Raw genomic sequence first — 21,635 nt, 5'->3', positions numbered from 1 at the left:
AGAGGAGTCAGAGGTAGGGCCTGGACAAGAGGTGAGTCTCATTTCCCTCTCGTCAGCTGACAGTGGAAGTTTTTATGGTGGCATTCCCTTGGGGGGCTTTACGTATCACCAGTCACGTCACGGTGGAAGAGGACTTCGGCCCTGAAATAAGTCTGGGAGGTGCTGCTGGGTGGAAAAGGGGATGAGTTCCTGAGGCCTGCTTCTGTGCTCCAGTCTTCCAAGGGCAGAGGTGAGCTCCGTGTATTTCCCAAATGAAGCGGACTACTGAACTCTCTCTCAGAGAGACCAGAGGTCCTTGGGATGCCTTTGGTAAACACTCTTCTTAGAGCCATTGTTTCCATTCCTCCCTCTCTGGGCATTGCAGTTTTGCTTGAGATTCGAAAAGCAGGGTTAATGGGGACATCAGCTACAGCTAACCAGATGTGCCCCACCGCACTGGAATGTAGTGTGGTATTTGTAAAATAAGTCACTTGGGGGCACTGAGCTGTCCCTGCACCCCGCAGTATTTCTGCTTCTGGGCAGGAAAGGCACTCCAGGCCAAGCGTAGGGCGTGCGCAAAGTTGTGTTGTCTGTGGAGGGCCGGGGAGAAGTCTGAGGTGAGGGTGGAAAGGAGGGCTGAGGAGGGAGAGCCTCGGGCTTGGGGCAGGCAGAGTGGGTGAGTAGGTGGCAGGCATGTCACTGCAACATTCTTGAGCTCTGTGGCACCAGTCCTGTGCCAGCACTGCCCCACTGTGTGACTCTCGGGCGAGTCATTGGCCTTCCACACTAGCCCATCTGGCGGCCCCAGTCTTTTGTGACAGGTGAAGCGGAGGTGGTTCCTCCAACAGGAATTCTGAATTGTACCTCAGGCCTGCCCCACAGGCTAGGCCCCTGTTAACTGTTGTGGTCACGTTATGCAGTGAGCGTAGCGACTAACTCACACTGATGTCTCTCGTAGGTATCAGCCGCGGGGAAGGAGGCCTTACCATCCTGGCTGCACTGGGACCCGCAGAGCCACACCCTGGAGGGTCTCCCCCTTGACACCGATAAGGGGGTGCATTACATTTCAGTCAGCGCTGCACGACTGGGGGCCAACGGGAGCCACGTCCCCCAGACTTCCAGCGTGTTCTCTATCGAGGTCTACCCTGAAGACCACAGCGAGCCGCAGTCGCTGCGGGCGGCCTCACCGGACCCCGGCGAGGTGGTGTCCTCGGTCTGTGCTGCTGATGAGCCTGTGACCGTCCTGACAGTCATTCTGGACGCTGACCTCACCAAGATGACCCCAAAGCAAAGGATCGACCTGCTGCGCCGGATGCGGGGCTTCTCTGAAGTTGAGCCGCACAACATGAAGCTGGTACCCGTGGTGAACAACAGACTGTTTGACATGTCGGCTTTCATGGCAGGCCCAGGCAACGCAAAGAAGGTGGTGGAGAACGGGGCCCTGCTCTCCTGGAAGCTGGGCTGCGCCCTGAACCAGAACAGTGTGCCTGACATTCGTGGTGTGGAGGTCCCTGCCAGGGAGGGCGCCATGTCTGCGCAGCTCGGCTACCCTGTGGTGGGCTGGCACATCGCCAACAAGAAACCCCCTCTGCCCAAACGCATCCGGAGGCAGATCCATGCCACGCCCACGCCTGTCACGGCCATTGGGCCCCCCACCACGGCCATCCAGGAGCCACCGTCCAGAATTGTGCCCACCCCCACGTCTCCAGCCATTGCTCCTCCAACAGAGACCATGGCTCCTCCGGTCAGGGACCCTGTTCCCGGGAAGCCCACAGTCACCATTCGGACTCGAGGTGCCATTATTCAGACCCCAACCCTTGGCCCCATCCAGCCCACTCGGGTGTCAGAAGCTGGCACCACAGTTCCCAGCCAGATCCGCCCAACAATGACCATTCCTGGTTACGTGGAGCCCACAGCAGTCATCACCCCTCCTACGACGACCACCAAGAAGCCACGAGTGTCCACGCCCAGACCAGCCACACCTTCTACTGACTCCTCTACCACCACTACTCGAAGGCCAACCAAGAAGCCGCGGACATCCCGACCGGTGCCCCGGGTCACCACCAAGGCACCCATCACCAGACTGGAAACCGCCTCCCCGCCGACGCGCATCCGCACCACCACCAGCGGGGTACCCCATGGAGGGGAACCCAACCAGCGTCCAGAGCTCAAGAACCACATCGACAGGGTGGACGCCTGGGTCGGCACCTACTTTGAGGTAAAGATCCCATCGGATACCTTCTACGACAATGAGGACACCACCACTGATAAGCTGAAGTTGACCCTGAAGCTTCGGGAGCAGCAGCTGGTAGGCGAGAAGTCGTGGGTGCAGTTCAACAGCAACAGCCAGCTCATGTATGGCCTGCCAGACAGCAGCCACGTGGGCAAGCACGAGTACTTCATGCACGCCACGGACAAGGGGGGCCTGTCGGCGGTGGACGCCTTTGAGATTCATGTCCACAGGCGCCCGCAAGGGGACAAGGCTCCTGCACGCTTCAAGGCTAAGTTGACAGGTGACCCTGCAGCCGTGACAAACGACATTCACAAGAAGATTGCCCTGGTGAAGAAGCTGGCCTTTGCCTTCGGGGACCGCAACTGCAGTACCATCACCCTGCAGAACATCACCCGGGGCTCCATTGTGGTGGAGTGGACCAACAATACCCTGCCCCTGGAGCCCTGCCCCAAGGAGCAGATCACGGCGCTGAGCCGGAGGATCGCTGAGGATGACGGGAAGCCTCGAGGCGCCTTCGTCAACGCACTGGAGCCTGACTTCCAGGCCATGAGCATCACAGTGACGGGCTCTGGCAGCTGCCGGCATCTCCAGTTTGTCCCAGTGGCGCCGCCCATGAGGGTGCCCTCGGAGGCACCAGCCACGGAGGTGCCAGACCGGGACCCCGAGAAGAGCAGCGAGGACGATGTGTACTTGCACACGGTCATCCCGGCCGTGGTGGTGGCGGCCATCCTGCTCATCGCGGGCATCATTGCCATGATCTGCTACCGCAAGAAGCGGAAGGGCAAGCTCACCCTGGAGGACCAAGCCACCTTCATCAAGAAGGGGGTGCCCATCATCTTTGCGGACGAGCTGGACGACTCCAAGCCCCCGCCCTCCTCCAGCATGCCGCTGATCCTGCAGGAGGAGAAAGCCCCCCTCCCCCCTCCCGAGTACCCCAACCAGAGCGTGCCCGAGACCACTCCCCTGAACCAGGACACCGTGGGAGAGTATGCGCCCCTGCGGGATGAGGATCCCAGCGCGCCGCCCTACCAGCCCCCGCCGCCCTTCACAGCCCCCATGGAGGGCAAGGGCTCCCGGCCCAAGAACATGACCCCCTACCGGTCGCCCCCTCCCTACGTGCCCCCTTAACCCACAAGCGCCTGGGTGGAGGTAGGGGTAGGGCAGGGCCCTGGAGACAACACGGTGTTGTCTGTGGAGGCCGGTGGCCTGCAGACCAGCGCCCACTGGGAGCCGACACCTGACCTAGCACACACGGATACACACACGGGGCCTGGACAAGCCCGCCCTCTCCGGTCCTCCTAAACCCCAAAGCCGCTGGAGAGACTTTGGGGACATTTTTTTTTCCTTTTAATTTTTGCCTAACAGCTTCTTGTTTGTTCATAGAAAATCCTTCGCTGCGTTTTTTGAAGGCTGGCTGGCTCTGAAAGCACCGTTTGGAGTAGAGGTAGATGGAGGGAGCGAGGAACCGTGAATGAACTCGCAGGCAGTGCTGGGCGGCCTCCCGGCGGCTCTCTGCGTTTTGCCTTTAACACTAACTGTACTGTTTTTTTCTATTCACGTGTGTCTAGCTGCAGGATGTAACATGGAAAACAGTAGCTAAAGATTAAATTCAAAGGACTTTCAGACGTTAAGGTTAAGTTTTTACATTTAATCTGCTGTTTACCTAAACTTGTATGTATCATTTGGGGGTGGGTATGGGAAATTGCTTTGCTAAAAATAAGCTCCCAGGGTGTTTCAAACTTAGAGAAGACCAAGGGACAGTATTTTTTATCAAAGGAATCCTATTTTTTCACACTACGTAAACTTGGTTGCTCTGATACCCCAGAGAGCCCGCCTGGGGGCCTCCTGGCCCTGGCTCAGGGGCCAGGGCCCTGGTGCTGGGCTTGCTGTCCCACCGTTGCCAGGGGCTGGAAGCTGGAGGGGGCCTCTTAGGCCAAGGACATCCACACCCCCCACCCCATGCACGCTAGTGGCCCACCACCAAGGGGTCTTCATTTCCATGGAAAGGGGACTCTGAGAGGCAGCGGTGGCCGTGGCCCCCAACCTAGGTGCTCCAGGGTGGGCCAGCTGCTCGTGGGGACGGCTGGGGAGGTCGAGGAACTCGACCACATCAATCTGTTTTCTTTTATCCTTCTTCTGTGTGTGGTTTTTTTTCTCCCCCCACCCCCACCTGCCCCAAGGAATATCATGGTTTCTGAAACACTCAGTGGGGGACATTTTGGTGAAGATGCAATATTTTTATGTCATGTGATGCTCTTTCCTCACTTGACCCTGGCCACTTTGTCCCAATAGTCCACAGCCCCACCCTGACCCACGTCACCCCTCTTCTCTGGCGCTCCAGTCCCAGGCCTCGGGCCTGAACAGCTGGGCAAGGTCTGGTGGCTGGGGAGGAGTGCCAGCAATAGTTCATAGTAAAAAAATCTGTGGGCTCTCAAAGCTAATTTTTTACTAAAGTTTTTATACAGCCTCAAATTGTTTTATTAAAAAAAAAGATTAAAAACGGTGATGCTTAACAGCAGTTTGTACAAGCTCTTAGTGTTGATTCCATGGGACTGACAGCTTTGCTCATTTTGATTTTTCCCCCCCCTTCTTTTCCTAATGGTTTAAATTCCAGAATTACACTGGGGCTCCTTTTGCCTTTTTTAGCAGAACGTCCGTCCATCCATCCGCATCTCTGTCCCGTGACTCAGGGGCACCCACTCAGCTTTGATTCTCCTCCTTTGGAAGAAACTGTTTTGAGCAGGACTTCTTGATGTCTGGGTACCTTTTAGGGAGGAATGCCTTTTGCAATAATGTGTCCCTTCTGTGATCAAGGGCAGGTGGGTGGACCCAGGCTCCCTGTGCACATCAAGCAGCCACTTCTAAGCCATATTGACCGTTTTGCAGAGGATTCGCGTGTGCTGCCTCAGGACGGGAGGGATGGTCAGAGTGGAGGGGTCTTCACCCTGCCCTTCTCTGGAGGGTGTTCCCCTTTGCACCTCCTCCAACAGGGCCCAGCCTCTTTCTCCTGCCTGGCCCGCCGGTGGGGTGAGCGGTGCCCCTGGTGGCTGGAGCCTGTAGTGAGGGCTCATTGGACCTGTGGTGACTGGCCCTTGTGCCTCCATGTCCTGATCCAAGCTGGAGTTCCCCCAGTGCCCCAGAGTCAGGAGCACAAGCTGGATCTGACCTGGTGGGATGATTTTTTTTTGATGACCTCGCCAAAAAATAAACAATTTCCAGTGTTCCAGGTGAGGGCTTTGAAAGGCCTTCCAAATAAGCTCCGTTGCCCCTAGCAACCCCACCATTGGGCATTGCCACGCAGAGACGTGGCTGGCCCAGAATGGCCTGTTGCCATGGCAACAGGAGGCAGTGGGGCAGTGAACAGAATAACAACAGCAACAATGCCCTTGCAGGCAGCCTCCTCCCCTGAGCGCCTGGCCGGCTATGGTCTTTGGACTCTGTGAGACAGAGAGCCAATCTCACATTCAAGTGTTCACCAACCACTGACGTGTTTTTATTTCCTTCTATATGATTTTAAGATGTGTTTTCTGCATTCTGTATAGAAACATATCGAACTAAATAAAAGCAGTGTCTTTATTACAATGCCGTTGCCTCCAAGCATCTATTTCCCTGGCCCCTACACGACTTGAGTGTAGGGTGGGACTGGAGTCCATGTGGCAGAGGCAAAGAGGGGGCCCGGCTAGGCCCACTCCGAGGTGACCTTTGAGCAGCTGTCCAGATAGCCTTCACATCCTTACCATTTCTGTGCTTCTGAGAGGGGTGGTGGTTGGCACTGGGAGTTTTGGCAACCAGTGAGCCCTCCCTAGCACCTCCTCTGCCTAAACCAGCGGAGACATAGCTTGTGCGTCAGTTTCCTCATCTGTAGTTGGGTGGGGGGAAGAATAGGCAGGAAAACCCAGTGAGACTGGGTGGGAGGGGAGGATGGTGCAAGAGGTCTTATAGAGGAGGTCTGCCCCAGAGTGGGTCCCAGGCAGGGGTCTATCAGGCTGGGCCCCTTGCCCACCACCTTGTGGAGTTGAGGCTGGCCAAACCTCCCAGGGAGTCTCCAGGCAGTTTGGCCTTGGCCTTGAGTGGGGAGAAGGGGAGGGTGGTTTCTGGTCAGGCTGTTCTGCCCTCTTTGGGCCTATGGTTATAGTTCCTGGGGGTCTGCCCCCTAAGTGCCCTGCCAGGGGTGGACAGGCCAGCTGGGTAGGCTTAGTATGACTTAGTGCCCAGGAAGGGCCGGGTTGTCTGAGGACACTGCCTAAGGCGTGGGAGGCAGGGGATACAGCAGCTGTGTCTTCAGAGGCAGGATCAGGGGCCATTGGTCACGGAACAACTGGTGCCCCTTCTGGGCTCACTCCCACCGCCACAGGGCCCTCACCACCTACAGCCCCCAGGCTGCTGCTCTGCTCAGAACCTTCAAGACCCAGTGCTGAGACTGGTCGTATGTTGCAGCTAGAACTCAGTCCCAGAGCAGGGAGTTGAAGGTCAGACAACTACTTGGAGGAGGAAAGTGAAAGTGTTAGTTGCTCAGTCGTGTCCGACTCTGTGACCCTAGGGAATGTAGCCCGCCAGGCTCCTCCATCCATGGAACTGTCCAGGCAAGAATACTGGAGTGGGTTGCCATTTCCTTCTCCAGGGGATCTTCCCAACTCAGGGACTAAACCCAGGTCTCCTGCACTGCAGGCAGATTCTTTACCTTCTGAGCCACCAGTGCCTCATACTAAATACCACACTGATAAATTCCAGGAAAAGCTGTCCCCAGGAAAGAGTTCAGACACACATATACCTCACCCCAGGACCCAGCAGCAGGGACCTAGGAAATGACCCTGCCCTTTGCTCTCTTGGCCTCAGGAAGTTCTGCTTAATGTTTAACCTAAAGCCACTGGATTAAGTGGACTCACTCTTGAACTCGAGGAAAGGGATTTCTGGTTTCAGCCAAGAACAGTAAGATAGTGGGGTGGGCACTGGAGAACCCACAAGTTTCTCCTGCCTCAGCCCTGCCTTTCTCTCCTTTAGGGATGTCTGATCTTGGCCTGGCGGGGCCCTACCCCACCGTACTCCTGCCAGATCTCTGTGGCTTCACCTTGGTGGGGACAGGGACCATCTACTCACATTTTTTTTTCAAGCTAGAGCGGGTGGTGTAGGGCAGAGGCAGGAAAAAAAAAGGATATAGTAAGGGAGAGGGAGCTGTCTGACCTACAGAAATCTGCCTTCCCCTCTGCCTCTGACCCAGGGCAAGTTCCCAGGATCCGTCAGGCCTGGCTTCCCCATCTGTGAGATAGGACGGTGCTGGTCTCCAAGGGATTCTGAGAAATCCTGGGAACCGTGGGGTGGAGTCGGGATAACAAGTCACCCCCAGTGCATCTGTCTCTAGAAAGGGCAGGGAATCTAAGCAAGGCTAGAAGACTCTTCCATCTCTCCCGGTGTAAAGGCAGTGCCTCAGGCCAGGCCTGGGTCCTGGCATTGGCTGCAGAATACTAGGGTGTCTAAGAGCTCCTAAGAGCCAGCCTTGTCTAGAACATCACCACTTTGGTGAGGATTGGAGGCTCCCCGTGACTCACCTTGCTCCTCACAGGCAGAAAAGTCTACAAGAGACCTTTCTCTGGCTCCTCTAAAGCATGGAAAGCCCCACTCAGGCCCCACTCAGCTTTCAAAGGTGCGCTTCATTTCTCTCTATTACTGTATCTTAAAAATACAGACCAGTTAAAGTTTTTAAGCTAACACTTCCTGCTATGCTTCCCTTCTCAATCCACCATCTTGAAGGCAAGGTCCAGGTACCGTGGCCAGTGCAAAACAGATTCAATTCTAAGTAGGGTTTTTTTTTTTCCCCCCAGATTGGAAAATTTTGTTCCTATGGTAGAGCAGCAACAAATTATCTGAAGCCCCGTCCCCTCACCCCAGGAGATAGGGGCCCCCTTTTCCTTATGAGGAGGCTAGCAGACCCAGAGAAGGTAGGCAAGAGATTCAAAGTGAGGGTTTCCATCCGCTGGGAGTGGGGCACTCCTGCACCTGCAGGCAGATGGAGGCCTGGCCACTGGGGCCCTCGCTACCTGCTCTGCCCTCAGTTTCAGTGGTGGTGACCCTAGAATCACAGCTGAGATGGGGCGAAGTTGGTCTATTTGTGTCCCTGTGAAGACTCCGTGTGTCCAGGAGGTGTCCCTGGGTGGTTTCTGGGCGGTCGGAGGGGCAGCTCTCGACCTTGGTAGTGATTTAGGTGGGTCCCGTGTAAGCCCCGCAGAGAGCCAACTGCCAGGCCCTCTGGGCCAAAGAGGAGGGACAGTGTCCACTGGCTCCCAGGAGGTGGCGCCACAGGCTGGAGTAAGCCTGACAGCAATGGGCAAACAGACTGTGGGCGGGGTTAAGTCACAGCTGGTCCTGGGAGAGTCTGGGAGCTGGGAGAAGCTGGCTGTGGGAGGGTGGAAACCCGCCTAGGGCTGCGCCAAGACGGCCAGGGACTGGACTGAGGTCTTGAGGAGGGCTAAGGCGATAGGTAGGGCCTAACCCCGAGGGTACTCTTGTCTTGTGTCCTCCTCGTGGCGTTGCAGCCCCAGGTCATAGAGGGCAAAGCCCAGGTTTGGGATTTGCCAAAATGGCTGGGAATTGGGCCGAGTCAGTCTGCTCCTTTTTCAGGGATCACACCCTATTTCCCTTGGCACCTCTGTTGCACAAGGTCAGGAGAAAGAAAGGTGAGGAAAGGGGCTGGCTCCAGCCCACAATGGCAGGGGTGGGGAGGTCCTGTGGGAGGTGGCAGCAGCTTGTCCCTGGGTGTGCCTGGGGGAGAGGACCAGCTTGGTCCTGAATGCACTCGCCCTCAGGGAACACGTGCCTGGGCTTGGTGGATGCGGAAGAGGGTGGAGTCCTCCTCTTGTTTGAGGAGCACAAGGTGTACATGTGTGTAATGGGGAGGCCAGCTCTGCATCCCTATGTCCACTACAGCGATTAGAGTGCAAATGAGAGATGGAGGAGCATGCGCTGTGACCCCAGTGGCTCTGACTCAGCAGCCACTGTGCCTCCCGAGGCCAGCCCTGTGTCCCAGGTCTCTCCTCAGAGAGGCCTTGGGCCAGGTAGGGCTAAGAGAGGGACACAGTTACCCCGTGAGCCCCAGGAAGATATCTGGAGCAGATCTGGGGCTGAGGGGGAGGGCTTGGTTGAAATGAGCAGAGACTGGGGGAGGGAAGGCTCAGTGGCAAGTGGAGGCTGTCTCTTGTTCAGCCTTACTAGGAATTCCTCAGACTGCATTATTAGCTTCTGGTCAGAAAGGCTACCACCTGGGAGAGCTGATGCCCATGCCGGGTCTGCCAACTGGGGGAGTTATCAGTACATAACTAGCGGTGGTAACCCAGATGCTTCTGTACAACTGACACCTGCTGCTCCCCACCCCAGAATCTGGGGAGACCTGCATGTGACTTCAGCCCTCGCCTGGTCGAGTCTGCTTTGGCCACATTCAGGGCTACAGGGGATACCAGCAGTCCCTGCACAGAGGGCCAGCCGTCAGGGCCTCCAGAATCAGGGCCTGGTTTGAGCAGCAGGCAAAGGCCAGACTTGGAGACTGCAGCTTCAGTGAGGGTAGTGTGGGCTCAACGGTCTTAGTTTCTGCTGCATCCCTGGGGCCTAGTGTGATGCTGTCTTTGTCCTAGGGCTCGAAAGTGCCAAACTGAACTGAAATTTAAATTTAACTACATTGAATTTAGTGAAATTGAAATCATCCATCCTGGAAGAGGCCTAAGGGACTGTGGACCTTTCTACTTGTCAAAAGGGTTTTGTTTCACTGACCTGCACTTTTCTATTTTTCCTGGAAGGCAGGAACTGTTCCAGTGACTCCTGAAAGCTTCCTGGACAAACCAACCCTATGTTAATCCACTCTGACCAGGAAAAGGCAAAGCTCAGTGCAGAGCATAGCTATGTCCCATGAAATCCCTGGTGGTAAAGGGTAATTCTCAGTAATGGGCTTGGATTTGCAGTAGGAGAGCCACAGAGTCTCACGAGATAGGGTTCCCTTTAAAAGACTTCCCTGAAGACTGTGGAACTGAGTCTGATGAAGGGGCTGAGCTAACTGTCCCTTTCCCGTGAAGTGTCCTGTCCAAGTCATGTCTGAACCTCTGTTGCTTGGACTAGGCACATGGGCTCATCAGGAGAGGGCATAGAGACATGACTTGCCACCTGGGTCTGTTCCCCACCCTTTACCTCCTCACCTGTGGGACAGAGGTAGGTGGAGGCAACTCCATGGAAACTAGAATCCTAGTGGGAAGGATTGCAATGGGGATTGAGATAGTATTTTCTATAGTTTACAGGAAACCGTTTATGTGCTTGTCTCTCCCATTCTGCAAACTGAACTCCTTGAGGGAAGGTCCCTTAGTCTTCACTGGGCCTGGTACTGAGTAAATACTGGCTTGGCACTGGCTGAAGGAGGATGAGTATGCGGGTATGCATGAATGAGATCCACAAAGCCAGCCTGGAGGCTTGTCTGAGGGAAGGCAGAGGGACAAGGAAAAGCAGCGTGTTTTGACTTGGGCACTTACAACTTGGAGAAAGCATGTCTTCGTTATTTTTTTCTTGTCACAACAAGCCTTTGGAAGCACATAACTCTAATAGCAATGGAGCTTAATGAGCTTTCTTGGGAGCACTGCATGGGCGGTGGGGCTAGGTTGGTGATAAACATTTCTGATCATTTTTTTTTCCCCTGGATCTTTTCACAGAATGCAAGTAAAGATTCGCATAGTGCAACAGGAAAGGAATTAGGCAGACAAGGCCTCCAGCAAGTTCTATACCTTTCAGTTTTGCTCCCTTTTCCTACTCTACCAAAGGCATGGCTCATCTGAAGAACCTAGTACACAAGCAAAAGTGTCCTGGCCAGCCCGGATGGGCTGCTGAGCAGGACACAGATCCATCGAGTTTCTCATTTGTAGCCTCATATCAGCCTGCCGCTTGCTTGGGGAGCTGCCTTATTGCTCGTGTTGGTGGGTGGTGCTGACAAACCTCAGCCAGGAGGGAAACCTTCTGTTTCTTCGTGCTTCCTTCCTTCCTTCCTCTTCAGTTCTGTTTTTCCATCCCGGTGGAGGAATGCAGACAGGGATCCAGTTTCCTGAGTGGCTTCTCCCTGGGAGGTGAGACAGGCCTCAGCAGCACTACAACAAAACAGAAGAGCAGAGAGGTCAGGAGACCCTGGGAGCTGGCTCTCCCAGTCTTTCAGGGACAGTCCACAGCCTGTGGCACCATGCCATCCAGAACTGTCCTCAGCCATCCATCCTCATTCCCTCCCACCTCCATGCTCTCTGCCTCCCCTTCTTGCTGGCAAAGTTTGTCATTCCTTGTCACCACTGTCAGCATCTTCATCTTTGACTCCTGAGCCTCCCTGTGGAGGTCACCATGCTGAAAGTAGCGGCCTGGGGTAAACTGGGCTCTGTGGGGAAGCAGGAAAGCCTCAGAGTTTGCACACTGCCCCTCCTGTGCCTAGGCTCGCCTGCATGGTGCCTCACCCATGGCCCAGCTGGCATCCAGGTGCAGGTCCCAAGGCTTTGCATCTCTTCATGCTTTCAAGATTTGCCTCCCAATGACTAATCATTTCCACAAACTCCAGCAGCAAGCTGGCTCTGAATAGGCCTTTTTCTACCTGGATAGATGTTTTTTTCCCCCAGTTACATTTTCCTTCTGGTCTTTTATGAGTGTTTGAGAGAACAGGCTGGAGAAGTCAGTGGACGTGTGTCCATCCATCAGTTCTATTTTGGCATGTAGACTGATTCTCCTCCCATCTGGGCTTTCTCCAAAACGACTGCTGTGGGTCATATGTCACATCGAAGTGGGAAGAAAATACCTTTGGCAAGTGAAGTTTAGGGGGCTTGGAAACTTCTGTAGGGGCTCCAGGTCCATCCTGTCTCTGGCTGGGCAGCAGCTGAACCCAGGAGGAAATGGTACCAGACATCCCAACTGCTGGTTTGTATAAACTTAGAGATTTGTGCATTCACTTGTCATGAAGTCAAACCTAGTGAATTCTTCTAGTTAGTATAGGTAGCTCATCTATGACTCCTCCAGCAGGAGACACTTTGGGCGCAACCTCAGCACCGTCCCTGTTATTCATGAAGTGAATAACCCATGCGCAGTGATGCAGGAGCTAAATTCAAAGGTCCCTCTGGGGTCCTTTTAGCCTGGTGGTTGGTGAAGCCCTTGGAAGTGCCAGTGAGAGAAATGCCCGGAGCTGCCTAGAGAACTCAGCCCAACCAGCAACCCCGAAGCCCTGCTGAAGGCCAGCCCAGGGAATAGGACAAGCCAGACAATATCCTGCTCTTGAAGAGCCCCTACTAAGTCAGAAGGAAGGAAACAACTCCTGGAACAGTGAATAAAAACCAGAGACTGAGTCAGAGCCCCAAACCACCAGAGACCAGCGCCATCCCTTGGTCAGCAGGAGTCCCTGGGCCAAATGTGAGGGATGGATGTGGACACAGCAGGCGTGTTCCTGCGGATGTTTCTCGGAGGAAGTGAGATTGACAGTTGGAAAGGAGGACAGGGGAACCACTAACTCACACTTCCAGGTCTCCACTGCACTGTGTTCTTTGTTACCAAGGTAGCAGAGACCCTGGAGGTCTGCTAACAGCCAACAATTGACTCTGACGAGGGCAACTCCCCAGGTCCACTGCCCAGGTAGGGCTAATTACCCCCACTGGAACCAGGGGCACGTTGATTTAAATCTATGGGAAGCCATAGCTCTTATGGCTTTTACAAAAACAAACATCCTTTTCTCCCCTACTTTCAAGCAGTCTAGCCCACACTGACTTGTGTCTGTGAAGCCGGAAGGGCCTGGGTCAGACCAAGGTCAGGTCACTGGCCTGCTCATAGTGCCTGTGTTCATGTTCTTCCCCGGGAGAAAAGGTGTGGCACAAAATCTCCAAATCCCAGACCATCCACCAGAGAAACAACTAATAATAAATTTGGTTATGTGTACACCAGGCCCTTGTTCTTGTGTTTTATTTGTATCAGCCACTCCACTCTCACAATCCCTCACATTAGAGGGGGCTAGTATTATAACTTTGCAGGTTAGGACATGGAGGCTTGGTGAGTTTAAGTCAGTTGCCAAGGTCCCATCTGGGAAGTGGCAGGGCTGAGGTGTGGATCCTTGAGGAGCCTAGATACACATACTCACCAGACACAAAGATGATTGAAACATAGGAGGAAACACAGTGAAGATCATCATAACATGGGCAGAGAGGCTCTCGTTATTCCAGGCAGTCAGAGTCAGGTAGTCAAGTCAGCAATCCAGGCTTCATGGAAACTCCATCTGAGAGGTCATAGGGAGCGGATCAGTGTGCGTGGGAAGGCCCAGCTAAGGTCTGTCCATCTGGTTATCAGTTCATAGGGATCCCTGGATTATTCCAGGTCAGGTTAGAACTGCTGACATCCCATTTGATATATTCTCCATCATTAGGTTTCCCTGGTGGTTCAGACAGTAAAGAATCTGCCTGCAAAGCAGGAGACCGGGGTTCAGTCCTTGGGTTGGGAAGATCCCCTGGAGAAGGGGATGAAGTGGGGTATGGCAACCCACTCCAGTATTCTTGCCTGGAGAATCCTATGGGCAGAGGAGCCTGGCACGCTACAGTCCATGGGTCACAAAGAGTTGGACATGACTGAGCAACTAACACTTTCACTTTTCACTTCCATCATTAGGAGAATTAGATGAGTTTGTAAAATAGGTCCAAGTTTACTTAAGTTCCTCTACACAGCTGTGATTTATGAAGCCAGGAATAGTTTGGAATATCTTTTAAGAAATAATCTCCCTCAGGAAAACCCAGGTTTGTGTGAGAAGCGAGAAGTCAGAGTAGTATGCAAACACTGAAGTCTGTAAAAGTGAGGTACGGGAAAAGTAATTGGTAAGCTCTCAGGTCCATGCAGAGGCAGCCTGCAGTCCTTCATCTGACAGTCCATGGGAACCACAGTTCAAAATTTCCAAGAAGTATCAACTCTCCCCACTACCCATCCCCAAGGTCACTGTTCCAGGGCCTACTGAGGCAGCATTCCATCTGGCTTCAGGCCAACCCTGACACACCGTCCACCTTTCCCAGGGACACTTTTTGAGGTTCCCATCTCCCGGGACTAAGCCTGGACCTGAATCCCAGATGGTTGCACCGTGCCACTTGTATAACGTCTTCACTCCCCAGCTAGCCTTTGAGAACCTCATGCTGCTGCTGCTGCTAAGTCTCTTCAGTCGTGTCTGACTCTGTGCGACCCCATAGACGACAGCCCACCAGGCTCCCCCGTCCCTGGGATTCTCCAGGCAAGAACACTGGAGTGGGTTGCCATTTCATGAAAGTGAAAAGTGAAAGTGAAGTCGCTCAGTCGTGTCCGACTCCTCATAACCAGCCCCATATCTCAGCATCCTTTAAAATCTCCATCCTTCCATGACATTGCGCCTCTGAAAACTCTTCGTTCATTAGCGTTTCCAAATCTTAAACATCCTTTAATGCCACACTCGGCGTCCCCTCTCTGAGGCCAGTTCCCACAAAGTCTGCCAAAAGCTGGGACGTGGAAGTTACCCAAATGAGAGCTCCCACGCCCAAGTTTCCCGAGTCATAAAGCGCCACTGACTCCAGGACAGGGCACGGAGTGACGCCCCCACGGACCCATCTCGTTGTCCATGTCCCTCCAATCCTGGTTAGGCGGGACGCTCCTACCAACCCTCGCGGCACACGCCTGGTAGTACCCGCCGGCCGCGTCGGCCTCGGAGGGCGCATGCGCCGGCGCCGGCGGCTGTATCCCGGCGATCCAGCTTCAGGCTCGTGGACTAAAGTCTTCAGAGGCCGGCGGGAGCGCGCGCACGCGTGGAGGTGGCGGCGGGGGGGGGCGTGTGCAGAGAGGGGCACGCGAGCCGCGCATGCGCAGTGGCAGGCGGCGGCGCTAGCCGAGCTGGGAGATGGCGGCGGCGGCGGCGGCGGCGGAGCGGAGCGTGTGAGAGTCGCCCGGGAGCCGCCGGCCCGGGCCCAGTGCGACCCCGACCCCGCCCGCCCGCCTGCCCGCCATGGGCAACGAGGCCAGCCTGGAGGGCGGCGCTGGCGACGGGCCGCTGCCGCCCGGAGGCTCCGGCCCCGGCCCCGGCCCGGGCCCCGGTGCCGGGAAGCCGCCTTCAGCACTGGCAGGCGGAGGACAGCTCCCGGCGACCGGCGGGGCGCGGGCGACCGCCGGACCAGCGGGTCCAGGCCCCGGGCCTGGGGGTGGCCCGGGCAGGTAAGCGCGCGGCACAGCTCCCTGGGGCGGGGGCAGGAGGGCACGGGAGTGTGTAGCCTGAGGCGGAGGCCAGTGCTGGGGCCCACGACCCTGCGGTCTAGTCTGGACAGCGAGGTCGGACGTCCGGCCGCACTTTGAACCCAGATGGTTTGAGGAGGTGGCATGAGGGAGGGTGGTCGCGGGACGCGGCCCTCCCTTTATAGCCGCCCTGCCTTAGTATAAAGCACGATGCTGAGCACAGGGTCAGTCCGGGCCTGCAGACCGTGACTTCGTCACGAACCCCAAATTCTCTTCACCCCAATGCTGGGCTAAGGAGGGGCTTATGTAACCTCAGCCTGGTCCCTCTGCACTGGGGAGCAATGGGATGGAAAACGTCCTCCCTGCCTGCTGCTATCTGCCTGTGTCCATTGTGTTGGGCCGAGGAAAGAGCACAATGGGAGTGGCTGTCAGGAAAGATAAGTGTCACTGTGAGGAGCAGAAAGATGTGGAAATAGTTGAACCATGAACTTGGTCATTCGCTTTCCTCAGGCATTTAGTAGCTAAAATCTTTGGAGGAGGGGAACTGGACACCAAAAGGCACTTATTTAGGCTCAACAGTACTAACAGGGTCATGTGCTTTCACCAGGGTTTAGTGAAACACTTTGGGGTGAAGCAAAAATGCTGTTGAATCATCTAGAACCAAATATGTTCTGTTGCCTCATGATCTAGAGTCCCACCTCAAATCAGTGACATGTTTTAAACAGAACATGTCAAAACAAACAGTATTTGATATCTGATCAAATACTATGAAACCAGCTGTTTAAAATGCATGTGATGGTCCTATAAACAATTAAGTGGCAGTAAATGCAGTGGAAGGAAATACCAATATATAATAAATCAGTCGACTGAAAACTCAGGAAACCTAAGAGACGACAAAATAAAATGGAAGGCGTTATCTTCACAGCAGATAGACCCGGGGAGTAGCGAAGCTGGGGTGTGCTTGGGGTCCACGTGAGTCTGCTGATAAATGTTGCCTTGGTTTTTCTGTGTGTCCCACAAACTGTAAGGGAGCATAATTTTTGGTTCTTCAGCTGCCCAACTATGCCTCTCATGGGCTTGTTTTCTCAGAAATCATTTCTTAGACAATTAACGGTAATGAAAAGCGCTTGGTAGCCTGAAACCTGCCTCAGACAAGCCAGCTTGTGACCATCCCTTTTAGAGGGGGGATTTGCCCATTTTACGTTAGCCTTTTTGGTAATGCAGTTGTAGAGCATACAGTTCTTAGCACTGCAAATACTGTCCATTTTGCTGCGTGTTGAGCTGCTCTTTGAGTTTTAGCTCAAGGGAGGCTCACTCAGGCTTTGAGCACTCCCTCCAAGGGAAAGCCTCTATAGCTGTGTGGAAAAACAGCTTGTTATTGGGAGTTCTCTATATGGGAAACTCGACATTTCCCTTCTGGTAACCAAGCAGGCTACTCTGCTTATCGTTTATCTGATGTTGCAGAGCCAAGCATATGAAAATTTGGAAAGACTTGGACATCTCAAAGAGACAGGAAGAGGCTAGTGTCTATTCATATTCCTTTTCAGTATTTAATTTCTACCCTGTCTACATGTTCTACTACAGGGCAGACCCATGAACCACTGTGGGGTAGGGAATCATGGGCTCCTGCTGGATTTAGCTGTCACGTAATTTTGCTCTTGGCTGTAGGCAGTGCATATACACGGGCCTGTTTAGCTATGGTCCTATAGCTATCAAGCTCAGAGGGTGAGCTGGCTATTTGTCACCAAAGCTGGGGATTGGAGGTCCTTAGGACATGGGGTTTACTCTTCCAGCTGATATTCGCTTGTCTGGGCACCTCAGCCAAGCCGCGGCTCCATGATATGTCTCTCCTTCAGCATCCGTATAGCTTCACTTCCTCTCACCCAGCGTCTCAGGTACCTAATGCCAAATTTAGCATGTTCTGTTCTGAGATGCTGCTGAACAGATTGGCCCATTGATGGAGAAAAAGCCCTGTGGCATGTGCTTCTGGGCATTTGGGAAAGAGCATTGGCATAGTTTCAAGCCCGCTTGTGAATTTGGGGGAATTACATGGTGAATAGAAATAGGTGGAGGGCCAGGTAAGGGGAAGATCATTTTATTGACCCCAGAGGGGAATGGAACTGAGGCTGTTGGGGACTGGACTCCTGGCTCTTTCCTGTTGCTGTATTACCCCTTGTCACCTCAGGCTGAATTAGTCTTTTCTTCCTAATACTGAGCTGGCTTGGGCCCTGCGAGGGGCCAGCTTCACCATTTGAGGCTGAAGAGCTCGGCTAGAACCCTGTGAGTAGCAGTCCGCCACACCCATAGTGCTGCCTCTTAACCTGTTTGGATGATACGGCACTTTGGGCATCAGAGAGTCTGTCAGGGCAGGGCTCTCTGCTCCTGGTCCCAGGGTCACATGCGCAGTTACATAGGTTGTGCCTTCCCTGAGGAGTGCCAGATCAGAGAAGGCTGAACTCTGTCTCAGGCTCCAAGTTCTATGCCTTGGTGTGGGCTGCATCTTCCTGCAGGAAGGGGCACCTTTCAGTTATTCATTCATTCAGTTCATTTTATGGCTGAATGGCTGATGTTCAGTGAAGGTCCTGAGTTGATGGGATTTTTACCTGTACACAAACCAGTTCAAGAGAAACTTTATCAGTACTCCAGAAAGCACCTTAAAAAAATTGCACAAAGAAGCCATGTATGGAGAAGGAAATGGCAACCCTCTCCAGTACTCTTGCCTGGAGAATCCCTTGGACAGAGGAGCCTGGTGAGCTACAGTCCATGGGGTCGCAAGAGTCGGATACGACTGAGCGACTGACACACACACACAATTGAGATACTTGATGGTGCAAGGGCACACTTTCTCTACTCTCCCATCTCCTGCAGGAAGCAGGATGGGGCAGGCAGCACCTGGGAGGCAGGGTGACTCCCCCACCCCCATCCCTTCTGGAAGTCTAGGGGCCTCAATGCCTGCAACAGCTGGCCTTGGGCAAATAAAAGACTAAGTTGTTTACTGGCCAAAAAAAAAAAAAAAAAGAAGCCATGTAGACCAGTAGCGATGTGGTTAATCGACACCAGCTCTGTGGACTTGCAGAGCTTTGACATTTGCAAACTGATCTTTAGTCAATCAAGCAAGGTATATTTGCCAGTATCAAGAGCAAGCACTGTGCTGGGCTTTGTGGAGGTTCTGGAAGTATATACAATGCTCCCCTGGCCTCTAGCACCTCACAGTCTGGTTGATCAGAAAGCTCTTGAAGAGCTCTTGGAGAATACGGAAGGATCCTAGGAGTGACACCGTAGGCAGCTCAGGTCTGAGGAGCATTCTAGTAGGTAACGCTTATAGAAGGGTTGTCAAGTGAGAAGAGTAGAGAGGCAGAGCCAGGCTTCAAAAGAAGGAGAATCCCAGGTCTCCTTGGGAAAGTAAGGGAGGTGGCCCTGAGAGGTAGAGAGAGGAAGAAATGACATGAGGCACGTGGTCTACACAGGCAGAGACTGGGGCTGAGTGCAGGGGTGTGAAAAACTGTGGCAAGCCAGATAAGGCTCCTCCTTGTTACCCCGTTGAAATCAGTGATCAGTGCTGAGCTGTCACTCACTTCCAGACCATATGTCAGGGAGACATCTTGAGCCCAATGCAGCTGGGCACAGAGAGCCTGGGCATTTGTGGGAAGGTAGGCGAGGCTGCCCTAAGAACCATACCAAGAGTTCCTTTCTCAAGATAGGTTTGCCATAATTATCTCTCGAAGATAAGTTAATGAACGAATAACTAGGTTTGTCAGGCAAAGTATCTCTGGTCTGAGATTAGCCAGACTTGTTATACTATATCAGCTAACAGTCAGGCTCTAGAAAAATCTGGGATTAATTTGTAAGGCCAGAAAGAAAGGATACAATTATTAGGTTTAGAAATAATGGGCCTTTATCATTTAGAGATTATGTTAGGCCACTGGATTCTCATGCAGGACATGTCATGGAGTTTGTGCTAAAGTGACCCCAATATCTGGATGGTGATGTTGTCAAAAACTCACCCTAAGAGGGAAGCCATTTTTGCATTTCTTGCCTGGGAGACAGGGGCAGTTTTGATAATATAGCTATTTGTAGCCTTGGTAAGACTGATAAGATGCCATAGGTCCAAAAAAAAAAAAAAAAAAGCTATGGATTTTTTAGGGAGAGAAAGTCTATTTTATTTAAAGTTTTTTATATTATGGAAAATTTCAAACACACATACATAAAAGTAGAGAAAATAAGTTAGTGAACTGCCATGTTCCCATTGCCTAGCCACAGCCATCATCAACTCACAGCTGATCAAGTTTATCTATCTCCCTTACTCTGCTTAAAGCATCTTCAATGGGAGCGTCTTCCAGATATTCAAACATTTCATCATCAATGTTTCGGTGTATATTTCTAAGAAATAAGGGCTTTGGGGACTTTCCTGGTGGTCCAGTGGTTAAGACTTCATGCTGCCAATGCAGGGGACACAGGTGTGATCCCTGGTCGGGGACCTAAGGGGCTTCCCAAGTGCTACTAGTGGTAAAGAACCCACCTGCCAATGCAGGAGACGTAAGAGATGCAGATTTGATTCCTGGGTTGGGAAGATCCCTTGGAGGAGGGCATGGCAACCCACTCCTGTATTCTTGCCTGGAGAATCCCCTGGACAGAGGAGCTTGGTGGGCTACAGTCCATGGGGTTACAAAGAGCTGGACACAACTGAAGCGACTTTAGCACGTGTTCACGGGAAACTAAGCTCTGGCATGCTGCATGGTGAGGTGAAAAAGAAAGGAAATAAGGGCTTTATATAAACATTACTGGAGAAGGCAATGGCAAGCCACTCTAGTACTCTTGCCTAGAACATCCCATGGACGGAGGAGCCTGGTAGGCTGCAGTCTGTGGGGTCGCTGTGAGTCGGACGCGACTGAGCGACTTCACTTTCACTTTTCACTTTCATGCATTGGAGAAGGAAATGGCAACCCACTCCAGTGTTCTTGCCTGGAGAATCCCAGGGACGGGGGAGCCTGGTGGGCTGCCGTCTATGGGGTCGCACAGAGTCGAACAAGACTGAAGCGACTTAGCAGCAGCAGCATAAACATTGCCACAGCACCATTATTACATCTAAAAAGGGTAACAATCTCTTCTTAACCTCAGTGAATATTCCATCAGGGTTCAGTGTTTTTGGATTATTTTATTAATTTATTTTTATAATGGTTTGTTTGAATTGTAATCTGAACGAGATCTGCACAGAGCATTTGTTTGCTATGTCTCTTCAGTTTCTTTAAGTCCGTAAGTTCCGCTTGGGATTTATGATTGTCTGTGTGGTTTTTCCTGTGGTTTCACACACACACACACACACACACGCACACACACACACACACACACACTCATATTCTGGATTATGCTGATTATATCCCTGTGGTGTCATTTAAGATGTTCCCGTGTCCCATATTTTTCCTCAAAACAGGGAATTACATCCAGAAGGCATTCAGAATCGCATCAGGGTTTTTTTGGCCAAGAAATCCTAGCTTTTTAAGAAAGAGTTTGTTGAGCACTTCTGATTGGAAGCGGCTAGGAGTTCGTTGAAAGAAGATCCAGACTTTGGGCTAGTTTGAGAACAAAGATCGATTCCATGGGTCATTTTTCCATTCTTTTTCTAAAGTTCTCCTTCCACCGAGTAGGTTTGGTTCTGAGTTTAAGAAATCAAAGCTTGCGGACCCCCTAGCTCATGCCTTTTCACCCCAGCATCACAGGTGGAGCCTTCCCTGTATGTGTATTTTATGTACTATATATGTATAAGTAGCTGCCAGGAGATAAGATCTGGGGCTTCAGTAAATCCTCCCTCTTCTCCTAGGTCCTGCCCATTTCAGTGGACCCCTTTCCCCGTGTCTGTGATAGAGGCAGGGAGGGACAGACCTTGCTATGTGTTGGTTACCTGGGGAGAATCTGTTCTGGAGCCTTTGGCCTGTGTGCTGTGAGTTGGGGCTGATTGTGGAGGTAGGCTGGCAGAGCTGTTGTAACAGTTAGAACTACCACTGCTGGGTGCCTGCTCCGTCACAGTCACTCCTCTAGGTGTTTATACATACTTATTCCTCACTCCGGGCTTCCCAGGTGGCTCAGCGGTAAAGAATCTGCCTGCCAATGCATCAGACGCTGGTTCAATCCCTGGGTCAGGAAGATCCCCTTGAGTAGGAAATGGCTACCCACCCTAGTATTCTTGCTGGCAGAATCCCCATGGACAGAGGAG

At 53.0% G+C, this 21,635-nt stretch overlaps 1 protein-coding gene across 3 annotated transcripts in view; it reads left to right on the top strand.

Annotated features, from left to right (window-relative positions):
- DAG1 (dystroglycan 1) overlaps positions 1 to 5,794 on the top strand; it is a 48,692-nt gene extending 42,898 nt beyond the window's left edge. For all 3 annotated transcript variants that reach the window (XM_070358936.1, XM_070358939.1, XM_070358935.1), the window contains exon 3: positions 938 to 5,794. In XM_070358936.1, the coding sequence (XP_070215037.1) occupies positions 938 to 3,340 (2,403 nt within the window). In that variant the 3' untranslated portion in view covers positions 3,341 to 5,794. The remainder of the gene's footprint in view (positions 1 to 937) is intronic.
- Positions 5,795 to 21,635: the final 15,841 nt, after the last annotated feature.

The sequence above is a fragment of the Bos mutus genome, chromosome 22 (genome assembly GCF_027580195.1).
Source record: "Bos mutus isolate GX-2022 chromosome 22, NWIPB_WYAK_1.1, whole genome shotgun sequence".
Lineage (NCBI taxonomy): Eukaryota > Metazoa > Chordata > Mammalia > Artiodactyla > Bovidae > Bos > Bos mutus.
The sequence above is the reverse complement of the archived record's forward strand: the minus strand, read 5'-3'. Positions and strand labels throughout refer to the sequence as shown.